The 24,396-nt window shown below is 43.2% G+C and overlaps 2 protein-coding genes across 2 annotated transcripts in view; one reads left to right on the forward strand and one right to left on the reverse strand.

Moving 5' to 3' along the window:
- C1H19orf25 (chromosome 1 C19orf25 homolog) overlaps positions 1 to 24,396 on the forward strand; it is a 245,185-nt gene that overhangs the window by 166,993 nt on the left and 53,796 nt on the right. The gene's annotated exons all lie outside the window — the stretch shown is intronic.
- PCSK4 (proprotein convertase subtilisin/kexin type 4) overlaps positions 7,542 to 24,396 on the reverse strand; it is a 38,412-nt gene continuing 21,557 nt past the window's right edge. The window contains 9 exon segments of the mRNA XM_075280826.1: positions 7,542 to 7,717; positions 15,324 to 15,443; positions 15,505 to 15,819; positions 21,365 to 21,484; positions 23,213 to 23,337; positions 23,412 to 23,591; positions 23,729 to 23,846; positions 23,927 to 24,030; positions 24,105 to 24,205. Coding sequence (XP_075136927.1) covers positions 7,542 to 7,717; positions 15,324 to 15,443; positions 15,505 to 15,819; positions 21,365 to 21,484; positions 23,213 to 23,337; positions 23,412 to 23,591; positions 23,729 to 23,846; positions 23,927 to 24,030; positions 24,105 to 24,205 — 1,359 coding nt within the window.

Here is a 24,396-nt window from a genome sequence, read left to right on the forward strand (position 1 = left end):
ATGCTCCAAAAACCAAATAACTCTTCTTCCCTTCTGTGTCCAGCTGTTCCCTAATATCAGTTTATTCCCACATATGACATTATGTACGTTATCCGGGGTACACCAGTGTCATACATGGGGCATAAACTGCAGTTTGGGCACACAGCAGGGCGCAGAAGGGAAGGAGCGCGATGAGGCTTTTGGAGTACAGTGTCAGATGTTTGGTATCTGGATGTCATGTCATGTTTGTAGAGCCTGTAAGGTACCAGAAAAGTGGATTCCCCAAAGGAGTGACCCCATTTTGAAAACTGCACCCTTCAAAGAATTTCTCAGGGGGTGTAGTGAGTATTACGGTAGTATCTCAGACGTGACTGCACAGTAGATGGTGAAGAGGGAATAAGATAAGATATTCCTTTAATAGTCCCACAATGGGGAAATTTCAGTGATACAGTTTCATAGATGGTACAGTAGTATATAACAGGAGAGAAACACATACAAGCTCATGGCAGATAGAGAAATCCTAGGAATCATAGCAACTAAAAAAGAAAGAAACAAAGACACACTGCAGGGTCATTTAGTTCTCTGTGCAGATTGATGTTAATAATAATAATACAGCCGACTTGGTTGTAGGACACGAGGAGGGGGTCACAGCATGTGGATATAACAAGCAGAAATTTTTGCAGAGGTGGGGGACATAGTCAGCTATTATGATAACGTGGTAGTTCTTTGGTAGGTAGTGAATATATAAGCTGTGTGGAGAACATTGTAAACACCACATTCCCTACTATGTCCCAGTAGCTCCTATGATTGGGGGAGTCACTCTGGGGGTCACTTCTGGTGTCTTTTCGCTCATAAGCTGTAAATCTGGGGTGTCCCATGACATACGCTCGCACAGCTTATATATTCCCTTCCTGACGCAGCCAGTTGTATTCTAATAATTTGGCGATTTTGCGGATTTTTGTCTTCACATTGCTAGATGATATATTTTCTTTATTTTTCTGGTGACGTGGCCATATAAGGGCTTGTTGTTTGCGGGATGAGATGCGTTTTGTAATGACACCATTTTTGGGTGTCTACATCTTATTGAATACATTTTATTAACTCTTTCTTGCTGGATTTAAAAAAAAAAAAAAAATCAATTCTGGCATTGAGTTTTACCTTTTTAATTTTATGCCATGCAGCGCACAGTATAAGTAACGTGACCTTTATTCTGTGGGTCAGTACGATTAAGGTGATACCTCATTTATAATATTTTTTTTATGTGTTACTAGTTTTGCGGAGCAAAAACCCATTTGACGCCATCTTCTGAGAGGCGTAACATTTTTATTTTTCGGTTAACAGTGTTGGTTGAGGGCTTATTTTTTGCGGGATAAGCTGAGCTTTTTATTGGTACTGTTGTGGGGTTCATATGACTTTTTGATAACTTTTTATAGTATATTTTGTAAGGTGAGATGGCGAAAAATCATTAATTCCGGCGGGTTTTTTCCAGGTTTTTTTTTCCGACGTTCACCGTGTACATTAAATGTTATTTCAGTTTTGTACAGATTGTTACAGACGCAGCAATACCAAATATGCATTGTTTTTTATTAATTTTTAGTGCTTTTTTATATATATATAATTCATTTTCTAAAGATTTTTGGGCTTTATAACTTAATTTTTTTCATACACTTTATTTTTTTTTTTTACTTTTTTTTAACTTTTTCATGTGTCCCTTTAGGACACTTGAATCAGTTAATGATTTGATGAAAGCATCAACTGATTCTGCATTGTAGCTTGCACAGCATTCAGTGTTCTTCAAGCTACAGAGGAAGTGAGCGAAATCGCTCACTTCCTCCATCTCCCGGCAGGATCAACCAGGTATGTGGGGGTTCCGGCAGCCTGGGGTCACTGGCCAGACCCCAGGCTGCCTTTTACTCATATCGGCACCCCCCAGTCTCGCCGCGGGGGGTGCCGATGAGGACATATAGTCGGCGGATCTCTTTCGATCGCGTCGTGATGTTTCACGGCACAATCAAAAGGGTTAAAACGACCAGTCGGAGCTGGACGTTATTTAGAGGGGGATAGGTGTTAGTAACACCTAATCCCTGTCCCCCCACCACCACCAAAGAGGTACCTAAAGACCGGAAGTATTTCGGCAATGGTCCGGTCTTTAGGTACCAGGACCGCTGGCTGTAATTTTACATATGGCGGTCCTTATGTGGTTAAGAGAAGGTCTGCAGAGGAAAAATCTGTGAACTTTCTTTTAAAAGCGCTGTGGAAAGAACCACAATGTGTTCAAGCAGCGGTTCTTTCTGCAGCGCTTTAGCGCTGCAATTACGGCCCGTGGGGCCTTAACTTAAGACCTCATGGGATGACCCGCAGCTATAATGTGATGCGGGAAAAACCGCAGCAGCAACACATCGCGGTTCTTCCCACAGCGCTTTAAACAAAAAGTTGGGGAAGTTTTTCTCCACAGACTTTGTTACAATTTTATCTACGCTGAAGCTGCCGGCGTTTCCTTAGATATAATTGACATGTTGCGATTTCCAAAACTGCGCCGGTTTTGTAAATCGCAGTGTGTCCGTGCTGCGGTTTTTACCGCAAAGTGGGCATGGGATTCTCAAGAATCCCATCCACTTTGTAGTTACTGTATAGGCACTGTTTTTGGACCGTGGGGCCCCAGCCTTAGACTAAAGCTCCACGTTGCGGAAACACTGCAGGAAAAAAAATGCTGCGTTTTACAGTACCAGAGTACATTTCACAGACCAAATTCCCTTTTATTTTCTCAGTAGCTCCTATTACTTTCATTACAGCGGTGTACCCTGACGTACGCTGGCAGTTTATACATTCCTTTTCTGCCGCAGCCACTTTAAAAAAAAATAAAATAAATTATTTTGGATAACTGATCTATTCTACAAGCTATCATTTTTAATTCTCTGGTAATGTAGCAATATGAGGGATGGGGTTTTTTTGCAGGATGAGATGCAGTTTCTAATGACAGCATTTTGGGTTGTCTATAATTTGCCAATTTCATTAACAATTTCAAATCAATTCTGGTATTGCTATTCAACCTTTTAAATTTTTCGCCCTTTGCCATACAACATAAATGTTACTTTTATTCCATAGGTCAGTACAATTACAGCAGGGGTCCTCAAACTTTTTAAACAGTGGGCTGGAGGCAGAGCAGGTCGCACAGACATTGGGGGCGGTGCCCTCCAACAGGTAAAGTGAAGTGCGCTCCATGGCCTGGCCCGAGCTCCCCAGGAGCTTCATTATAAATGCACGCTTGTCGGCGGGGCTAGACAGAAGTGCTTGGCGGGCCGCATGTGGCCCTCGGTCCGCAGTTTGAGGACCCCTGAATTACAGCAATACTAAATTCTATTTTTTCTGTGTGTGTTACTAATTTTGCAGAATGGAAATTGATTTAAGAATAAAATCTATTCACCATCTTCAAGACAAGAGATATATATATATATATATATATATATATATATATATATATATATATATATATATATATATATATATATATATATATATATACACACACTAGAGGCAGGACCCGGCTTCGCACGGGTATATTACATTTTATGTTTGTGTACTGGCCCCATAAGAATTGTCCAATTTTGCACTGATGTATTTTGTATGCTGTTTGTGTGTATGTCCATAAGCGTCATGTGATTATGTGTATCTCATTTTGGATGTCAGTGAAAAACCTGTGATCAGTTGTTATGGATACCTGGAGTAAAGCTGTATCTAATCCTTCCCCGTGTAGTACTGTGTTTAGATGCAAGTGTCTAATTCTTGTTGGTGTGGTACTTTGTGCAGATGCACATATCTAATCCTCCCCATGTGATATTGTGTGAAGAGGCGCGTATCTAATCCTCCAGTAAGTGAAACTGTGTGCAGACGCGCATATCTAATGACTTTGGCGTGTGGTACTGTGTGCAGATGCGCGTATCTAATCCTCCCCCATGTGGAACTGTGTGCTGAGACGCGTATCTAATTCTCTGGCATGTGGTACTGTATGCAGAGGCCTGTATCTAATCCTCCCCTGTGTGGTATTGTGTGAAGAGGCGCGTATCTAATCCTCCCCCGTGTGATACTGTGTGCTGAGACGCGTATCTAATTCTCTGGCTTGTGGTACTGTGTGCAGAGGCATGTATCTAATCCTCCCCTGTGTGGTACTGTGTGAAGAGTCGCGTATCTAATCCTACTGCATGTGGTACTGTGTGCAGACGCGTGTATCTAATTCTATGGCGTGTACAACTGTGTGCAGACGCACATATCTAATCCTCTGGAGTGTGGAACTGTGTGTAGACGTTCGTATCTAATTCTACGGCATGTGGTACTGTGTGTAGACGCGCGTATCTAATCCTCCCCCATGTGGTACTGTGTGTAGACGCGCGTATCTAATCCTACGGCATGTGGTACTGTGTGCAGACGCGTGTATCTAATCCTATGGCGTGTACAACTGTGTGAAGACACGTGTATCTAATCCTCCCCTGTGTGGTATTCTGTGAAGAGGTGCGTATCTAATCCTACAGTGTGTGGAACTGTGTGTAGAAGCATGTATCCAATCCCCCGGCATGTGGTACTGTGTGCAGACGTGCGTATATAATCCTATGGCATGTGGTACTGTGTGTAGATGAGCGTATGTAATCCTCCCCCGTGTGTTACTGTGTGCTGAGACGCGTATCTAATTCTCTGGCTTGTGGTACTGTGTGCAGAGGCATGTATCTAATCCTGCAAAGTGTGGTACTGTGTGCACACACACATATCTAATCTTTCCCTGTGTGGTATTGTGTGAAGAGGCGCGTATCTAATCCTTTGGCATGTGGAACTGTGTGTAGACGCACGTATCTAATCCTAATGCATGTGGTACTGTGTGAAGACGCGTGTATCTAATCCTATGGCGTGTACAACTGTGTGCAGACACGCGTATCTAATCCTCTGGAGTGTGGAACTGTGTGAAGACGCGTGTATCTAATCCTATGGCGTGTACAAATGTGTGCAGACGCGCGTATCTAATCCTCTGGAGTGTGGAACTGTGTGTAGACGCCTGTATCTAATCCTTCGGTATGTGGAACCGTGTGCAGACGCGTGTATCAAATGCTTCAGTGTGTGGAACTGTGTGCAGAAGTGCGTATTTAATTCTCTGGTTTGTGGGACTGTGTGCTGATCTGTGTATCTAATCCTCTGATGCGTGTATCTCAGTTTGGATATCAGTGTTGTATTGTGCATGTGGAGTGACCGTGTGTATTGCAGTTGGAATATGAGTGAAAGTCTTGCAGGTTTGTATTGGCTAAGGGGGGGGGGGGACTGTGTTTGGAATGCTGTATCTCAGCAACGGTACGTCCGAGCGAGTTGGAGTCTCGTCTTAAACCTTCCCGGATATCTGAAGTATTTCTGTACCAAATTTGGTGAAGATCGGTCCAGTCGTTTGGTTCGCATTAGAGGACAGACAGACAGACAGACAGACAGACAGACAGACAGACAGACAGACAGACAGACAGACAGACAGACAGACATTCATTTTTATAATATAGGGAGATATAAATTTTTTTATTTTTTTTTCCTTTCACAACTTTCACTGTGCATGTTAACTAATGGGTTACTTTTATTGTACAGTTATGTTATGGGGGTTAATTATGTATTACTGTGATCATAATTGATCGTGACATCTAAGGGGTTAAGATCTGAAAAGCTTGGGGCTGGGTTTAGTATAGGTAACGTTCCATTTCTAAAAGGAGAAATGGAACGTCACCGGAAACTGTGCCTGGGGCAGTCACATGACCGCCCTGTCGATCTAGGTAAATATAGATTTTTTTGATACACTAATTAACAATTGGTCGGACTCTCTTCAGTACTGCGACCCACCATCTGGGCTGCAGGAAATGCGGTTTTCACCGCAGTTGTTTTATTTTTTGACGCTCATATTGAAATATATATCACTCTCCTGGGGAGTTGAATACGAAACGTGTAGAGAGGGTTCAGATCATAGCGTGAACAGATAGCTCCTGGCTGAAACAACAGCGCCGGGGCTACCAATGCCTATTTAGTGCAGCCCAATATCAGTTTCCTATATAGAGAGACTCTCCAAATATTTAGGGTGTTTGCAGCAGAGAACTCTCACTAGGTTATATAAGATCAGGAGCTAAGGTGTATATCTATACAACGACCCACAAATGGTTATGAAGGTGTCACACTGAACTCCTGATATACTCAGCAATATTTACCGACCATTTTAGTACAATCACAGGGCTGCATTTAGGCTTGAGTGTCAGAGGGGATACGGAGTTGGGGCTTCATATAGTTCTGTGTTAAAATATCGCCAGTCACGGGTGTTAGGCAACAATACGGAACTGATTAGAAACACCCGAACCCTCCCCTCTTGTATTATACATTTAGGGATAGGCATGGTGGATGCTACACAATTCCTACCCCTAGATATTTTTGTTTCATTTAGCAATTAAGGGGGGACGAGCTCTAGATATTTTAACCAGTAACATTAAAAGTTATGTTTTAGCGAATTCTGTACTTAAGGAGTACCTTTTCATGTGCTACACTAATTAACAAACTTTGCACTTGAGTCCTAAATTTGTTTACATAAGATGTGTGTTTGCATTTCAATTATTTTTACTTAAAGGGATTCTACTATTCTCTTCTTTTTTTTTTTTTCTCGTTCACACATTGGAATAACCTTAAGAAAGGCTATTCGTCTCCTACCTTTAGAAGTCGCCTCCGGCCCGCCGTTCGGTTAGAAACCAGGTTTTTGTCGGTATGCAAATTAGTTCTCTTGCAGCACTGGGGGCGGGCCTCAGCGCTCAAACAGCACTGGGGGGCATCCCCAATGCTGCGAGAGAGCTCTCTCCAGCGACGCCTCCATCTTCTTCAGCAACCGCCTCTTCACTCGTTTTCTTCCGGCTGGGGTCACACATGCGCAGTATGCTTCTGTAGTTCTATGGAGTACAGAGTGTACTGCGCATGTGCGCGTAAGTGGCCTCTAAAAAAAAAATGGCCGCTGGCCTGTGCACACGTCAGTCGGCTCTGCGCAGGTGTCAAAGTGTGACCTCAGCCGGATGAAGACGAGTGAAGAGGCGGTTGCTGAAGAAGATGGAGGCATTACTGGAGAGAGTTCTCTCGTAGCATTGGGGACGCCCACAGTGCTGCAAGAAAACTCATTTACATACCGACAAAAAACGAGTTTTTAATCGGCGGGCCGGAGACTTTTAAAGGCAGGAGACAAATAGCCTTTCTTAAGGCTATTGCGATGTGTGAATGAGAAAAAAAAAATGTTTTAATGGTAGAATCCCTTTAATCACCTTTGTGATGAAGTAAAAACTGTGTGAGAGAAGTCCCTTTTTCAATATATTCCATTTTGTCTTCAATATAGTTTTTCCACAAGAAATAGTTTGTGGTTACTCCAGCGCTGCAAGGCTGCAGTGCTAACCACTGAGCCACCGTGTGGCCCCTTTGAATCTGAATTATTATGTTATATGTGGACTTAGGTGAGAAGTCATGGCCTTGAATGTATCAGGCAAAGCAACAGTGTCTTCCCTGCAATTTTAACACACAGTATACTAACAATTAGTGTCTGTCACCCAGGGCCAGCTCCTGCTTTTGGTGGGCCCTTTGGTGATAGCATAACTGACAGGAAACCCATTGCGACTAAGAGGCACAATCAAATCAAACCAGTAAGTGCTGGGATTCATGTTGAACATCATATCTGCTTTTCCTGAGCTGACTTTATCGTGCACTTAATACAATAACAAACAAAACGAAAGAAAGTTTCCACCTTGTTTTTAACATTGCTTTGGTGGAAATGGATTCTCTATCAGCCATATTTTTTTTTTTTTTGTTGTTTCTCCCTCCCTTGTCTACATTTGTCTGTATTAATACTTACTGTACTATATTTTCCCTAGTCTGTATTTTATCCTTATGGTAGTACTAGCTCTAGCAATCCCGGCATGAGTAGTGTCATCACCTCTGCCAACATGTCCATTTACTGCACAGGCATATGAGCGCTTAAGGACATCACCCAGGGGATGCTGCACTCGTGTGGCATGATAACTCCACTCCAATAGATGCCACACTTTGGTACTTATATCAGTATTCTGCCTCACTTTCCCCCAGCTTTCCTCTCCTGCCTTGGCCACCTGGTAAGTCTGTAGTATAGCTTCTTCTCTGTAAACTTTTGCCCTTTTCTTTCCCCATGTTCCCTGGCTCTCATTCACATTTTCTACATTTATTTCCTTACAGGCACTCTACCTTCTTATGGACTACTTTGTCTGCTACCTTATTTCCACGTTGTTTGGTCCATTTCTACTGCATATGATATATTTCTATTACAATGATGTTTTTTTGTTTGTTTGTTTTTTCACTTACCTTCTTGGTATTCAGTATCTGCCACTTGTATAGACTATCTTCTTGTTTCATTATATCCTACTAATATTATAAATGTGAAAGTTTGAGTGTTTGTTATTCAATCACGCAAAAAAAACGCTGACACAGATAATTTGTAACCTCGATTAAAACATAGGTTACTTTTTATCCCAGTAAATGACTTGGCTTCACGACTGTTATGAATTTATGTTCACAAATACTATATTACACTGCTCTTGCTGCAGCTTATCTCAGGTCCCAGGTCTGTTATGTAAACACTCATCTAATCCTCATTGGATTGTGTACATGCATTTGCATATTATCTGATCTGCTCCACGTAACATGCTGACACACTGGATGGGAAAACGTCTTTAATCCAAATTTGGCAGTTTGCTACTTTTAAACATGCCAGGAAAAAGAAAATCTAATTTGTTGCAAAATTCTAAAACAACAACAGCTATGAACATAGAAGTCAACAGAGTTCTCCTCAAGTGGAGCTGATGGGGTTCATTGGCATCAACAACATGCTCATTATATGGCATCCCAGCGAGCTGCTGATATGCCGGAACAATTATAGGCACAGCATGAGGAATGAGTTCAGTGGCAGGCCAGCTTTACAGCTGCTGAAACGCTGGAGCAGGCGGATCATAGATGCCAATAACATGCTCATTATATGGTGTCCCAGCGAGCTGCCAGAACAATCATGGACATAGCACAATGAACGAGTTTAGCGGCAGGCCAGCTTGACAGCTGCCAAAACACTGGAGCAGGCAGATTATCAACGCCAATAACACACTCATTATATGGCTTACCAGCAAGCTGCTGAGATGCTGGAACAATCACAGGCACGGCGTGAGGAACAAGTTCAGCATCAGGACAGCTTAAGAGCTGCCAAAACAGGCAAACCATCGACGGTAGCAATTTGCTGAATATAGCTGGATGAACAAAGCCAACAACACGCAGGCAAAGTTCCGGGCAGAGACACACACACACGACATACAAAATACATATGTATATGTATAATATATATATAATATTTCAAAGAAAAATAGTTGCAGAAGCACCAGCAAATCTGGGAATTATCCCACAAATTGCACGGCAGAAACCCCTCTCCAGGCAAAAGGGTTTGCAATAGAAAAACAATCCAGTCTGTCAGCTACTTGTATGGATGGAAAATGTACTTTCATTGGAAAAAGCAGTACACCACATATCGGTCCACACTGGGACATTGGGGAGAAAGGTCCCAGTGTGGACCGATACGTGGTGTACTGCTTTTTCCAATAAAAGGACATTTTCCATCCATACAAGTTGCTAACAGACCGGATTGTTTTTTTATATATATATAGTAAGCCGTTGGCTGGTCAGGTAATGGAGGGGGTGTACATCTTACCCAGACTATTCAGGTGAAATGAGGAAACTCCAGGAATGTTTGTTCTCAGCAGACTACTTTCGTCTGCTGAGTATTTTGGTAAATGATCAGTATTGGGCTGGATTTTTAGGAATGACAGGTGGGTTGGTAGTGGGACCTGTCATTCCAGCCCCCTCCAGTCCACACATTGGGGCAGAGTCTCCTCGTCAAGGAGGCTTAAGAAGTTGCTCCAGCAGCAACACTTTGGCAGAGCTTGGCTGGACAGTGAAAGAGAGAGGTCATATTTTTGGAGCTGTGTCCTGAATGACTCAAATGGCTTTTGATTTCTGTTTTTCTAGGTGAGGTAACCTATTCTATGTTTAGTTAGAGCCTAGCCGGGCAGGTATTTTTGTATTGTTTCCTTTTGCAGCTGCACTATATTTTTGAGTGAAAATAAAACTCTACCTTTGTTTTGGACTAAAGAAACTGGACTTGTGTGTCTATGCCACCCCACCTAGCAACCCCAGACCCTGACTATATATATATACACCATGTATATTTGGTACATGTAGGCTTACTCTCCCATTCCTTGTGTTTGACACCATATACTATTAGAATTATCTGCTAACCCTCATGCTTTATTTTAGTCTTAGCTCACATTTTTTCAGTTTTTTTTTTTTTTCCCCCATGTATTTAGCCTTTGTTATACTTTGTAAATATCACAGTGATGGGTTTTCTGTTCCAGACTGATGAAGGGTTAATACCTAAAACATTGTAAACCGCATACATTGAAATAGTGATGTAATTTATATAACTACATTGGATTTGACTCACTATAATAAATTCCTCATCCTTGACAAGACCACTTTTGGAGTGCTGGTCTATTCTTTGCCTATTTGTATTGTAGGGGAATGTAGCGAGTCGCTGCAGGAATGTGCAGCCGCCAGTGAAGACAGCTTTAAAGTGTGCTACCTAGTATCCACCTGCACTCTCTTTCAGAACAAAAAACTTTTACCGTGTGGTGAACCTAGCCTTCTTCGTACAGTAGTGTAAGCACTGGTTGCATGTGTAAATTAATACAATTATCATACATAAAAAACCCATTAATTAATAAGTTTCATTTTCATCTCAAGGCAGACACCACCTTTATCCAACAAATCACACTGCCTTATATTTGGGTCTGTTGAGTTTTATCATTTCATGCTTTTACATTGGAAATTTGTTGTATATAATGATTCAGATCTATATATACAGTAGGCACTAACAAACAGTTGTGCAACAAGGGTAAAGTACTGCAAGTCAAGGGAATAAAAAAAAAAAAGTGGACTGAATTATAAACTTTAGTAATTTAATATGAATAAAATTTGGACAACAGCAAGTTTAGCAAGGGAAGAGACGGATTATGTAGCAGTTTTGTTAGGGCCCTAGCTCATGACTGGCTTTGCTGGGTGCTGATGCAGGCTCTGACATTGCCCATGTGCCCAATCCTGGGTTGACTGGGTCTTAAACAAATGTTATAAACCAACAATTAGATATAATATATGCACGTGTCAATAGCCAGCAATAATACCCACTAATGCATAAAGGATATATTTACTTAGTTCATATACACAGGGCCGCCAATAGGCCGGTATTACTGCTACTGGCGTCAGGGGCCCGGCCAAATTGAAAAATGGGGGGGCCCGGTTTTGGACCGCCACCGTGTGCCGACCCCTGGCGCCCGCAGCAGTCATTATACGGTATGTCCGATTTCAACTCAGATCTGCGTCCAGAGGACGCAGATCTGAGTTGAACACATACGCGGCTGAAGCAAGGAGCTGACACAGGTCAGCTCCTTCCTTCGCCGCTGAACGCCGCCTACTGGCTGTGTAGACGCGATGTGATGACGTCACATCACGTCTACAACTGTGCGCCAGTGAGGGAGAGAGGCGCGCGGAGAGCAGCGTGGGAACATGGAAGAAGGCAAGTGTAATGTGTACTGAGGTGGAATGTGAAACTGGGGGCAGAGATGGAGAGGACGGCATGACGCTGGGGGCAGAGATGGAGAGGACGGCATGACGCTGGGGGCAGAGATGGGGGAGATGAATCTGGGGGCAGAGATGGGGGAGATGAATCTGGGGGCAGAGATGTGGAGACATGAATCTGGGGGCAGAGATGGGGGAGATGAATCTGGGGGCAGAGATGTGGAGACATGAATCTGGGGCAGAGATGTGGAGACATGAATCTGGGGGCAGAGATGTGGAGACATGAATCTGGGGGCAGAGATGGAGGGGACATGAATCTGGGGACAGAGATGTGGAGACATGAATCTGGGGGCAGAGATGGAGTGGACATGAATCTGGGGGCAGAGATGGAGTGGACATGAATCTGGGGGCAGAGATGGAGTGGACATGAATCTGGGGGCAGAGATGGAGTGGACATGAATCTGGGGCAGAGATGGAGGGACATGAATCTGGAGGCAGAGATGGAGGGACATGAAACTGAGGGCAGAGATGGAGGGAGGACATGAAACTGGGGCAGATGAAGGGTGTATATGAAGCTGGCGGAGAGATAGAGGGGGGACATATAATTTACGGGTGACTGTAGGAGGATTATACTGTGTGCGGGCACATGAAAAATGAATGAGAATGGGCAGAGTCAACAAAAGTGGGCAGGGCTAAATTTGCCACGGCACGCAGAGCGCGCCGCACATTTTGTCCCTCTTTCGGTTCTTCAAAAGTTGGGAGGTATGGGTACAGGGGGCAATGGAAAGATGTTAGAAGGTGGACAGAGGGGGAGGTATTGTTGGGGAATCGGGTATGCGTCACTTTGGAGAGGGAACTGGCGCAATAATATATAATATATGTTTTTAGCTGGAGAACTACAAGGCACACAATACCTCCAAAGGTATGTGTGCTTTGTATTAATAATGATGTAGGCTGCTATGCTACTTGCATAGCAGCCTGTTTGGGGGAGGGACTTTCACTTTAAAGGAGTGTTCACATTGCGTTTTAGGCCTCCCTTGCCGGGATACGTTGGTAACCAGTCACAATCAGCTCTCCACTTATCCCTGCACGGAGAACTGCAGGCCCCCCTTTTTTTTAATGGCCAGTTCTTCGTGCATAAGTGGGGAGCTGATTCTGACTGGTTACCAACATATCCCGGCAAGGGAGGCCAAAAACGCAATGTGAAAAAGCCCTGAGGATTTATTAAGAGGGCTCTTATAAATGGTGTTGGTTCTCCATAGGCGCTTTCACACGTAGCAGATTTTACCTGCAAATAGAATCTGATTAAGCCTTGTAATGCTGCTAAATAAAGGGAAATGTAATACATAATGGGTATGTCGCAAAATAAAGTTTTAAAATGGCGGGGGGGGGGGGGAGAGGGGGGCCCAGACATTTAGGCTGTATGGGGCACCAAAATTCCTGATGGCGGACCTGCATATACAGTCAAAGGAGAATGTTTGTTTTTGTACCGTGTTAGCCAGTGGGTAAGAAATATAAAAACTAAAAACTTCAGAGTCTTCAGTAGTTGATATCTTTTTTAATGGCTAATAGGGTAGATCAATCGTGTTCAGAAAAGATCGGATTCCGATCGGCGATCGAGAAAATTTCACGATCGCGATCGGAATTCCGAACACGATCTTTTTTTTTTTTTTTTTTTTAGGTGGGATCGAGATCGGTAATATTTCCCACAATGCTTTACTTAGCCTTCACACTGAGTATACGCTCCGCTCATGAGTGGAGTGTATACTCAGTGTGAAGGCTCCGCTGCGGTTCCATAGAAATGAATAGAAGCAGCCGGCACACAGCCTTAACCCCCTGCGCGCCGGCTGCCTCCATTCATTCTAATGGGAGACTAAACTAACATCTCTAGTAGCTACTTACCTGCAGAGATGGCTGCTCCGGAGCCCAGTGTTCTCCTTCTTCTCCTTGCTGCCGCTCCACGATGCTCTTCTCGCCTCGCTGCCACCACCTCCCAGGTTAGTGTTTAAAGAGCTAGGAAGGCGGGGCTTGTGGCTTAGGAGAGTGTGGGCGGGGAGAATAGAAATGAATAGAATCTGTGTAAAGAAAGGGCAGGTCACTTTTTTTTTTTTTGTGCCTGCTCGCGGAAAAAGGAACCAGTTGAGGTCAAATGGGAGGTATTTTATTGAGTCGGATTTTGACGCAGAGTCCATGTCAAAATCCGGACCAAAAAACCCTGTCTGAACCCGGCTTTATGCAGATCAGATCATATGCTTGTACAGAATGGATTCAGTGTTATCTGTGTGTTTACATAAAGAGATAACAGGCCATGCATTATCAGCAAACTGCAATTAGCTGAGATTGTCCGGCCAGCAAGAGCAGTTTAATATAATAGAACAACATAAATTCATAACAGTCGTGAAGCCATGTCATTTACTGGGATAAAAAGTATGGTATGTGTTAATCCAGGTTATAAATTAGATTTCATCCAAATCCGTTTTTGCGTGATTGAGTAACAAACATCCAAACATTTACATTTATAATAGTAGGATAAGATGCGATTGTGATATGAGTGTTTAGTGTGATGGCTTGGACACAAGCATACTCTGACTGATGGTGAAGGGGAGTTGATAACCTTCCCCTGCTCTTAGCTACACTTAGAAGGAGGGTTTATGGGGATAATATTTCTCCTTGAGGACAGAGCCCTTTTACAGGTGTATAGAGTTTTACTGAGCCATTTTTACTCCGCTGGGGATTGTGGGAAGAATATTCAAATCTGTTTTCCAAGATGTAAATAGGAAAACAGTGCCTCTGTTTGTTGCCCTCTAGGGGTAGCCCTCTGAGATCCAACCAGATCGAAACAGCGCTGTCCACAACTGGGATTTTGTTCCTTTTGGAATAGAATAAATTGGTTTTGGCATATCCTCGCATCATGCAATAGACTTGAAAAAGACATGCATGTTGTTTAAGAGGGCTACCCCTAGAGGGCAGCACAAACAGAGACACTGTTTTCCTATTTACATCTTAGAAAACAGATTTGCATATTCTTCCCTTAGAAGGAGGGTCTAAAGTGTCTCTCCTCTAATTACTATAACTTGTCAACAACTCCCGCCACTCCGAGTGAGGTGAGAAAACTGAGGCTGGACAGGGAGCACTTAAAATAGCTACATCTTGGACTCTATATCACCAACAATATTCACAGTACACGCAGCTTCTACTCCAGACGTTTTTGGGTTTTTTAACTAGCTATAACACGCACGCACGGCCGGACACTGTCTGCCGGGTTTCCTATCTTGTCTGCCAAAGACGGAAACCCGACAGAAGGAGATTGGGCGCAGATGTGAACAAGCCCTTAATATGACACCAACCTCATCATTCTAGGTGGTATACAGCCCTATATAGAAATAACTGTCGGCAACAAGGACATTCTCAAATTCTTGGCTACCCTGTGAGGAAGTATGAGATATGTCCTTGGTAGGAAAAGAGTTAAATGAAATTTATATGGTTAGATTTTTACTACACAACCCATGTGAACAATTACAAATATTTTTCTAAACACGATATACAGTACTTTTATGTTAAGCATTGGTACAACCACATATTTTGTACAAAGATGGTAGAAGTTTGAAATATTTAATGGCAATAACATTTTTTTCCTTTCTCAGTCTGTATAAAACCATCCTTATTACCACTCTCAACAGAAATGAGGAATTTTTGCTTTGGCGTAGTCTTTTCATCCTCAATTTGCATTTTCATTAAAGTTGGCTGAGAAGATACAGAAAATTCATAAACTGTCCATGGATGTGCCACTCAAAAGAAGCAAGGAAAGAGAGGAAATAAAATAGTACATAATTATAGCGACCCCTATACCAATAGATGCCACTAAAGTAATGGCTGGAACCATTACAGACTCAGCCTTACTAGAATATGACCTTGGAAAATTCAGCTGGGAGCAAGACCATTGCTGCTTATTATGGGTAGAAAACAGTGGGCAGGAAGTGCAGTTATTAGCAGAATCACCCCTGCAAGTATAGCAGGAAGAATGGCATGGGGCACAAACAGGAGAGGTTTGATAGCTGTAGGCTTCATGTTTCATTCTCTTCACCTTCTGTACATCCTTATAGTATTTTGGCGGACAATAGGATATGCAGAGGCTTCCAAAGGTATAAAATGATGGTTCACACTCTATTAAAAACAAGACTTAATATTAATACTTCTTTAGGACTGTACTACAAAATACATCACCAGATCCATTTAATGAATGCAAAAAATTAATGGCCATTAGTGTTGAGCGAGTAGTATTCAATCGAATACTTCGCCGGCATAGGAATGCGTGTAATCGGCCGAACATCAAGGAGTTAAATGCATCTAATATTCGTATAGCGTTTAACCCCTTTGTGTACGGCGGACTATATGCATTCCTATGCCGGCGAGGTATTCAATCGAATACTACTCGCTCAACACTAATGGCCATCCCGTTACATGCCAAACACAAAGTTTCACTTTTTTTTTCTTTTTAACATTGACTATGCAATTGCACATGCAATTAAAAGGGGTTGTCCAGGCAAAACTGTAACTCTTTTAATGTTTAAATCAGCCAGGGGCATTGAATAAAAAAACAAAACAAAAAAAAAGTTGCATACTCTCTTGTCCCTGATGCTCTGGTGTTCTCCCACATTTCCCGATTCTTCTTCTGCAGCGAGTTTCTTCCGGAGTTCATGTGACTGCTGAGCCCAGTTAGCAGCCTCAGGAAGAGGACCTGTGATGTCACTGGTAGTGACGTTCAGGCCCTTTACTAATCGGCCTCAGCAGTCACGTGACCACTGAGGCCAATCAGCGTTTTCAGAAGAACTCCGGAAGAGACCCATGGGAGCAGAACAACTGGGTTACGCGGGTGAACACCAGAGCATTGGGGACAGGAGAGTATGCATTTTTTTCACTGTCCCCGGCTGATTTAAACATTAAACTCCACAATAGTATAGACAGAAACACAAATTTAAAGCTAAATAAACATTAGCATGCACCCCTTTAAATCACATTGCCCATGACAACCACAGATGGAATAAGTAATGGGAAATCCAACAGTATCCACCCTGAACTGTCATTGTGGATGTGTGTGTGTGCGCTTGTGAGAGAGAGATGTGGTAAGACCTTCTAAAATTCACTGGCCCTTAACGTGAGCCCTTCCAAATTAAGTTAGAGGCCCTCAAGCTGAACTACCAGCAGAGATTGAGGCCCTTTAGGTGACTTCAGCCTCTTACCAACAGAGTTTTAGGCCCTTTATCTTAGTTCAGCCTTGCACCAGCAGAGTTTTTTGCCCTTTGGGTGAGTTGAGCCTTGCACCAGCAGAGTGTTAGCCCCTTTAAAATTTTTAGCCCCAAAAACAGTGGTTCCAGATCCATCACTCTCGTTGTGTTGGATTGATGCAGTGGATTGGACTGAGGACCCAGACATTGACCTTGATTTTGATTGGGAAATTAATAACATTTTGGCATCAAGTCTTGGGGGGTAACTTTTATTTAGAGATCCACAAAGGTGGAGAATTGGCTGCAACTACTACTACCGGTAATGGTCCTCTAATATCGGACTCTACATTACCTATACAGGGTTCTGATCAGGTGTCAATAGTCCAAATAACATGCTCCAGTACTTTAGATGTAGATCAGAAACCACTTTCCCTTCCGACACCAGATTTAACCAAGCTTCACTATCATCATCCTGCTGAGATGGAGCCTCTAAAGGAAACCTTGCCTTCCAAGGCATGTTCTGGAGCTGTGACTGAGCCAAATCTAAACACAGAGTCCTTTGGAACGGAACAAAATTAACCAGCAGTGTTTATGGTCCTTAGGGCGAGTTGAGCCTTGCACCAGCACGTGTCCCGTAACATCAGGCGGGCCCTAAGTTCTGCACTTTGCACAAAGTTTCACTTTACAACCAACGCGTGGACAAGTGCATGCGGCCAGGGAAGCTACATCTCAATCACGGCACACTGGCTGAATGTAGTGGAGGTTGGGACCGGGTCACAAACTGTGGCGGCCTGCCTTGTCTCCCCGCCCAATATTCCTGGCAGGAGTGCTGAAACACCACCTTCGTCGTCCTCCTTCACCGTTAAATCGACCCCAGCTACAAGCTGGAAACGCTGCAACACTGGCATGGGGAGATGTCAGCAGGCTGTGCTGAAGATCATCAGCTTGTGGGACAGACAGCACACTGCCTCCGAGGTCAGGGAGGCCATCCTGGATGAGATGGAAATGTTTTTTGCCCTGCTGCACCTGGGCCCAGGCAGGTTGGCATATGTGATAACGGCCGGAACCTGGTAGCAGATCTGGAGCTTTCCAGACTCAAATACGGTCCACATTTTCAAATTATTGCTGCAACGGTTTCTAAAAACGTACCCCAATTTAATGGAGCTACTGGTTAAGGTGCGGCAGTTGTGCGCCCACTTTGGCAAGTCTACAGTAGCTGCTGCTAGCCTCAATACACTTCAGCAACACCTACATCTGCCCGAAGCACCGGCTGTTGTGCGAGGTCACCACACACTGAAACCCTAGATACCATATGTGGAGCAGGGTGTGTGAGCAGCAGAGACCTTTGATAGAGTTTCATCTCCAAAACCCAAGGGTTCATCAAAGTCAGCTCCCTCAGTTTCTGCACCATGAGTTACCATGGGTAGCAGACTTATGTGAAATCCTATCCCATCCTTTCCACTGGACAAGAAACATTATCATGCGCTCATCGCAATTCCTGCTATGACAGCTGCGTTAAGCAGGGTACAGGGTACAACGCAGACCAGGCCCGAGCACCAGAAACAGGTGTTACAATGGCTAGCGGATAATGCTTCCAGCTGCTTTTCCACCAGCCAGTCAGCCACTACCTGCAGTCGTGTTCATACCCAAGAGTCTGCCCCTCCTTCCTCCTAACATGCCCAATCTTCCCAACAGAGTCCTCCCACCCTTGCCCCCTCCCAGGATCTATTTTCGGGTCCTTTTACAGTCTCTCCCTCTGTTGAACCACTTCCCGAATTGCAGGAGCTACCAGACGACTTTGTGTGTCCTGATGCCCAAATACTGGAGTATCCGCCATTTCCTACCAATTTTGGGATTGTTGACCCACAACCGGCGTTTCTGGGCGTCAGTGATGATGAAGAGACACAGTTGCCATCAGGTCAAGCTGTGGTTATGTGCAGTTTGCAGTTAGGGGAGAGTGAGCAATTGCAAGAGGAGTTGGTGGACGATGAGGCCACTGACCCGGCATGGACAGGGATGATGTCTAGAGGGGAAAGCAGTGTAGATGTTGAGGCAAGCTAAGCAGGAAAAAATGTGACTAGAGGCAGAGGCATGTCCAGAGGCAGCAAGGCCAAAGATTTTCCATGTACTAGCCACTCATGCAAAACTCGCCCATGTTGCCAGACTTATTCCTCCAACAGGCTAACAACTGCCATCCGGTCCACACCCACCAGGGGCACACTCTCCAAGGTCTGGGACACGTTAATGGCACCCCCTGGCCAAACTACCGCCACTGAGGGCCTAGTGTCACCGGGAGGGACAAGTATAGGCGCATGTTGTGGGAGTACCTGGCCGACCCTGGCCCTGTCCTCTCCGATCCCTCTGCTCCCTACACTTATTGGGTCTCGAAGTTGGATTTGTGGCTGGAACTTGCGCTGTACGCCTTGGAGGTCCTTCCCTGCTGCCAGCGTGCTTTCGGAAAGGGTCTTCAGCGCAGCCGTTGGCATCATCACGGATAAGCACGGTTGGCTTTCAGCTGACAGTGCTGACCGGCTGACGCGAGCGGCGGCCATTTTGCTGGAGGAAGACAATGTAGTTTTACCTCTAGTGGTTCGTTGATAGCCGCACTTGCACATATACATCGTTTGCGGCCATTTTCCTTTGCAGTGATGTGCGGACTACACGCCGGGGGGAATGGACGTGGTTTAATTATGCCCCTGTTACCAGGCATTGAGTGCAGCTGTATCTGATTTGTGCCCTTTATTTATACCCACATGACATGACCCACGTCGGGTCGGAGAACGGTCCGGGATGAGGGTATTACCTATGATTGTATAGAGTATGTGCTTGTGATATATATGGCGTTCTATATGTGTTAGGGTCTTATGGGGTCACATTTGATGTGCTTTGCATACATTTATACCATTTACTATGACTCTACCTTTATGCCTGTACCTGAATATACATGATGCATAATACCCTAGTTACATCATTGTACATGTGTGTATGTATATACCTCTCCCTCACCGTGCTCTTTTGGGTTGTATCTGTTCCCTTATTTATATTGTGTGTTATTGTGTTTGTCCATCTATGTGTAATTTTATCCAATAAAAGTGTATATTTTTGATATATTTTTGCCCGGTGTTTTTCTACATATTTGATTCGACTATACATCTGGTATTTCATCATTTTTTGGTGTTTTGTATAATATCAAAATGAACAGCCAATGGATAGACCCATCATTTACATGTCAGTTACATGGCAAATTTAGTGCGGTTTGCACACTTTGCAAGTCTAAACTGAGTAGGGGCTCTGAAAAGAGCAACCTTACCACCTTTTGCGTGCACTGTCATTTGGAAGGCAAGCCCTGGGCTCAGTGGGAGAGAGCAAACACAGGACAATCGTCTAATAACTGACTGCTCTGTATTCCTGCTATTTTGTGGGGGGACACCCCTGGAAAAGTTGATTTGCTCGTATATAGCAGGAACTAACTGCTCTGTATACCTGCTATTTTGTGGGGGGGGGGGGGACACCCCTGGAAAAGCTGGTTTGCTCATATATAGCAGGAACTAACTGCTCTGTATTCCTGCTATTTTGTGGGGGGGACACCCCTTTAAAAGCTGGTTTGCACGTATATAGCAGGAACTAACTGCTGTGTATTCCTGCTATTTTGTGGGGGGACACCCCTGGAAAAGCTGGTTTGCACGTATATAGCAGCCACTAATTGCTCTGTATTCCTGCTATTTTGTGGGGAGACACCCCTGGAAAAGCTGGTTTGCACGTATATAGCAAGAACTAACTGCTCTATATTCCTGTTTTCCACCGACTCCTCTCCCTGCAGTGTATAGCTCTGAAAAGAGCTGTTTTTCTTCAGTTGTTCCCTGCCTACTAGAAGCTAATCCTCTCTAGCCCTCAGCAGTACATCTGTCCCTACGTCTACAAGCCGCAAAATGATACGAAGATGGATGTCACATGTTTTCGGCAGCCAATGGGTTTTTTCAATTTTTTTTTTCAATGCCTACGTTGTCGTAGTTCCTGTCCCACCTCCCCTGCACAGTTATTGGTAGAAGAAAAACGCGCCAGGAAAGGTGGGAGGGGATACGAATTTTCGCTGCGTATGCCACGTGGTATTCGATTGGAATCGAATACCTCGAACGGCCTGATATTCGATCGAATACCTATTCGATCGAACGGTATTCGCTCATCTCCTAATAGTCCTAATCTATGAAATGTTATGCCTGCTTTCGTGAGGAAACCCTTTAAACCAGAGGTGTGGAGTCAGAGTCAGTGTTGGAAAAACTTATCTTTAGGAAAAATCTTAGTTTCAAAATAAAATTATTAATTAACATATTTCTATCTGTCTGTCCTGTCTACTGATTTGCAGTAACTGTGATCAAAGTTTGTCTCTCATGGATAAACTGTGTGGAACAAATCATTCAATTTCATTTAGGAAAGTTTCTTTGCTGTGGAAAGCAGGGGACATAAAAAAAGTGTATGTAACTTACCCAGACATACTCCATTGGGGTTCCGGCTCACACACTCCGTCAATATAGGACTTCTTATTTTTCTAGCCATCAAGTCTTCATTGGTCCCATACAGAATAAGCACAAAGCTGTACAACAATCCTAAAAGATATACAGACTAATATCTTCTTGGTTGAAGTAAACATGCAACAATACAAGCAGAAAAAAAAAAATATTTCAGTAACTAAAAGACAAGCAGAGAGATCTGAAAGCCAATCATTTATCTCTCACTCTAGCAATAAACGTGTCACCAGATTTCTTCAGTTTCTTCTTTATTTATTTCTATATCCCATAATTCCTGTCCTGTTAATGCAACCATTACCAAAGCCATCAGCCACTGCAATTAATTCTCGGGACTTCTCTCCTGAACTCCAATAGAGGGGAACTGGCCCTAGAGTTTTGGTCTAGGCAGATTGATGGCAAGCCTGAAGTATCCAGCCATATTAGCTACCAGCAAACCAGAGATTAGGCACAGGCAGCTCTTCCTGACTATCGCCCATCTAAACGTTGCATTTTTTTTTTCTAGATCAATAACCTAAAAAGACTTTGGCTCTTCTTAAAGTGTCTCATTAGGATCCTTATGAGAGAATTATGGACAATGTATAAAGCAGTTGGGCATCTAACTACTGTGAACAGGTTGGCCCTACCAATCACTAACATACACAACCAGGAACTGATCTTTTAGGATAAACGGAATTATTCAGGCAAAGCAGGTTTAGAGTAATTGAATCCTGTATACCCCTCACTATTTACAGTGGTGGACAAGTGGGATATTTAAAACTAGAAACTCTAGGAACACATGATGGAGGACTTGTCCCAATTTTTGGACAAGCCCTAGTAGTGCCCAAAGTTTCCAGTTTTACATCAAGGCCAAACAATTTCTCCACATTACCTATAAAAAAAAACAAAAAACAACAGTTCATTGGTACATAATGCAACTTGCTACTTAACCGAACTATAATGAAAGGTTTCACATCATTAAATGGTCAAGGAAAATAAAATACAGAAAGCCAGCACAAGCTGGTCATGTCTCTAGCTCAATGGCAGCCCGAAAGACCATATTGATCCTTGTTCTTCCCAATGGTGCAGTGTACATTAGCTGCAGGGTCCATTCACACGGAGGAAAATGGCGCTTATTTGGTGCTGAATTTTCTGCTAGCAGAAAATTCTGCTACTGAAAAAAAAAAGCTAGCGGTACTCAATGGGAGGCTTTTTTTCAGTGTGGAAAATTCAGTACCAAATAAAGTGCCATTTTCCTCCTTGTGAATGGACCCTAACGAAGTCTGTTCTTCCAGCAGACTTATGTCTTGCTGACGAGGCCAAACCCTATACAGCTGAGTGTCCACAAGATGTGGACTGGAGGGGATGGGAATGGTAAGTCCCACTACCAACCTACCTACCATTCCTTAAAAATCCAGCCGAGTGCACGGCACTCAAACAATGCTAAGCAAAGCCTATCTATTTGCTGAGAAACAACTTTTCTGGACTTTTACCATCTCACCCATCTGAGCAATCTGGGTGAGATGTACACCCCCTTCAGCACCTTACTAGCCATCAGCTTACACTATTTATTCAAGCAAGGATTCCCAAGTAGGCCACTTTTTTTTTTGAGTATTCAAGGTATTCGGCAGTGTATGGTAAATTATTCAATACCAGCTTGATAACCAAATTGATCTTATGAGTAGTGCCTTTATGTTAAAGGCTGCAGGAAGGACATACAATATCAACCACATATTGTTTCATCATGTTTATAACCCTTAAAATATTTTTTCTAAATTGATTTGTTTGTTCTTATTTAGAGCTAAACTTTGGTATAAAAGTGATCCCTACCAGTGTTGCGTTTGTCCCCTTTGTTCACCAATTCAAGTGTCCATATGCCTTGTGGATTTTCATCCCATGTGTGTGTACTCATAAAGGACCAGTTTTCGTACCCCACAGAACTCGTATCATATGGTCTAGAGACACATGAGACATGTAAGATTTTTTAGTTTTGATAATACAGTACAGTATACTCATATTCCAATATTACCTCAATGCCACCAATATAGAACGTGTACCCATAGGGCTAATAAGGTAAATTTCAAGGTCACCCCTGCGAGTATAGCTGAGGGAGATTTGGGCTTGCACATGCTCAAGAGACAAGATGTAGTGTGATGTTCCCGAGCAGCCACTAATGTTGCGCCTTATAACAAGATGGGAGGATAGTTTTCTAAAAAGAAAGAAAAAAATAAATAAATTTAAAAAATAAATAAATATTTTTTTATTTTTTTTTAAAATACAAATTACTTCTCAAAGGATTGTAGTAAAGGAAAACAAAGTCACATGAGAATATACATTTACACTTACTGAGGAGTACTCACAAGCTTCACCAAGCACATTCTTTGAGGAAGTGTAGTTTCCCACTTTAGAGCTAGGTCCACCAATTTTCCAGCATCCAGGAGTCCATAACCATAATGGTGACTCACTCAAAAAAATCCAAAAGATACACTTTTATAATTGAGTATTGATTGATGATTGATTAAGAGGAAATGCCTCGTGGCCTACCTTTTCTGCCTACTCCATTTATCACCCAGTCATCAGCTTTTAAGTTAGCAGGACTTGACGCGCGCACCACAATGTGTTGTATATCTCTCCAAGTGAGAACAGGACTGTGTTTAGAAATGTCACATATTAGTAAAGAAATACTTCTAAGTATAAAGCTTCTAATTCAGACGCTTCTTACTTTGCTTCTAGTGCAAGTGCAATAATTCCAGCAGCTAAAGGAGCAGATGCTGATGTTCCAGTGTGTTGCTCTGTACACCGGTAGCGTATATCAGTAGTGACCTGTAGAAGATTGACCACAGAAGTCTCACAAAGTCATAAATTTGACTTTTATAATAATACCGTTAACCTGACACCCAGCACCCCCATCGATTTGCTGTTCTCAGCATCTGATACACAGAGAATGGTGCAAGAAGCAGACAGTCCTGTTCTCTGTGTTGGTATTAAACCAAATCAATGCATAACATTTTATA

The sequence above is a fragment of the Leptodactylus fuscus genome, chromosome 1, assembly GCF_031893055.1.
Source record: "Leptodactylus fuscus isolate aLepFus1 chromosome 1, aLepFus1.hap2, whole genome shotgun sequence".
In the NCBI taxonomy this organism is placed as follows: Eukaryota; Metazoa; Chordata; class Amphibia; order Anura; family Leptodactylidae; genus Leptodactylus; species Leptodactylus fuscus.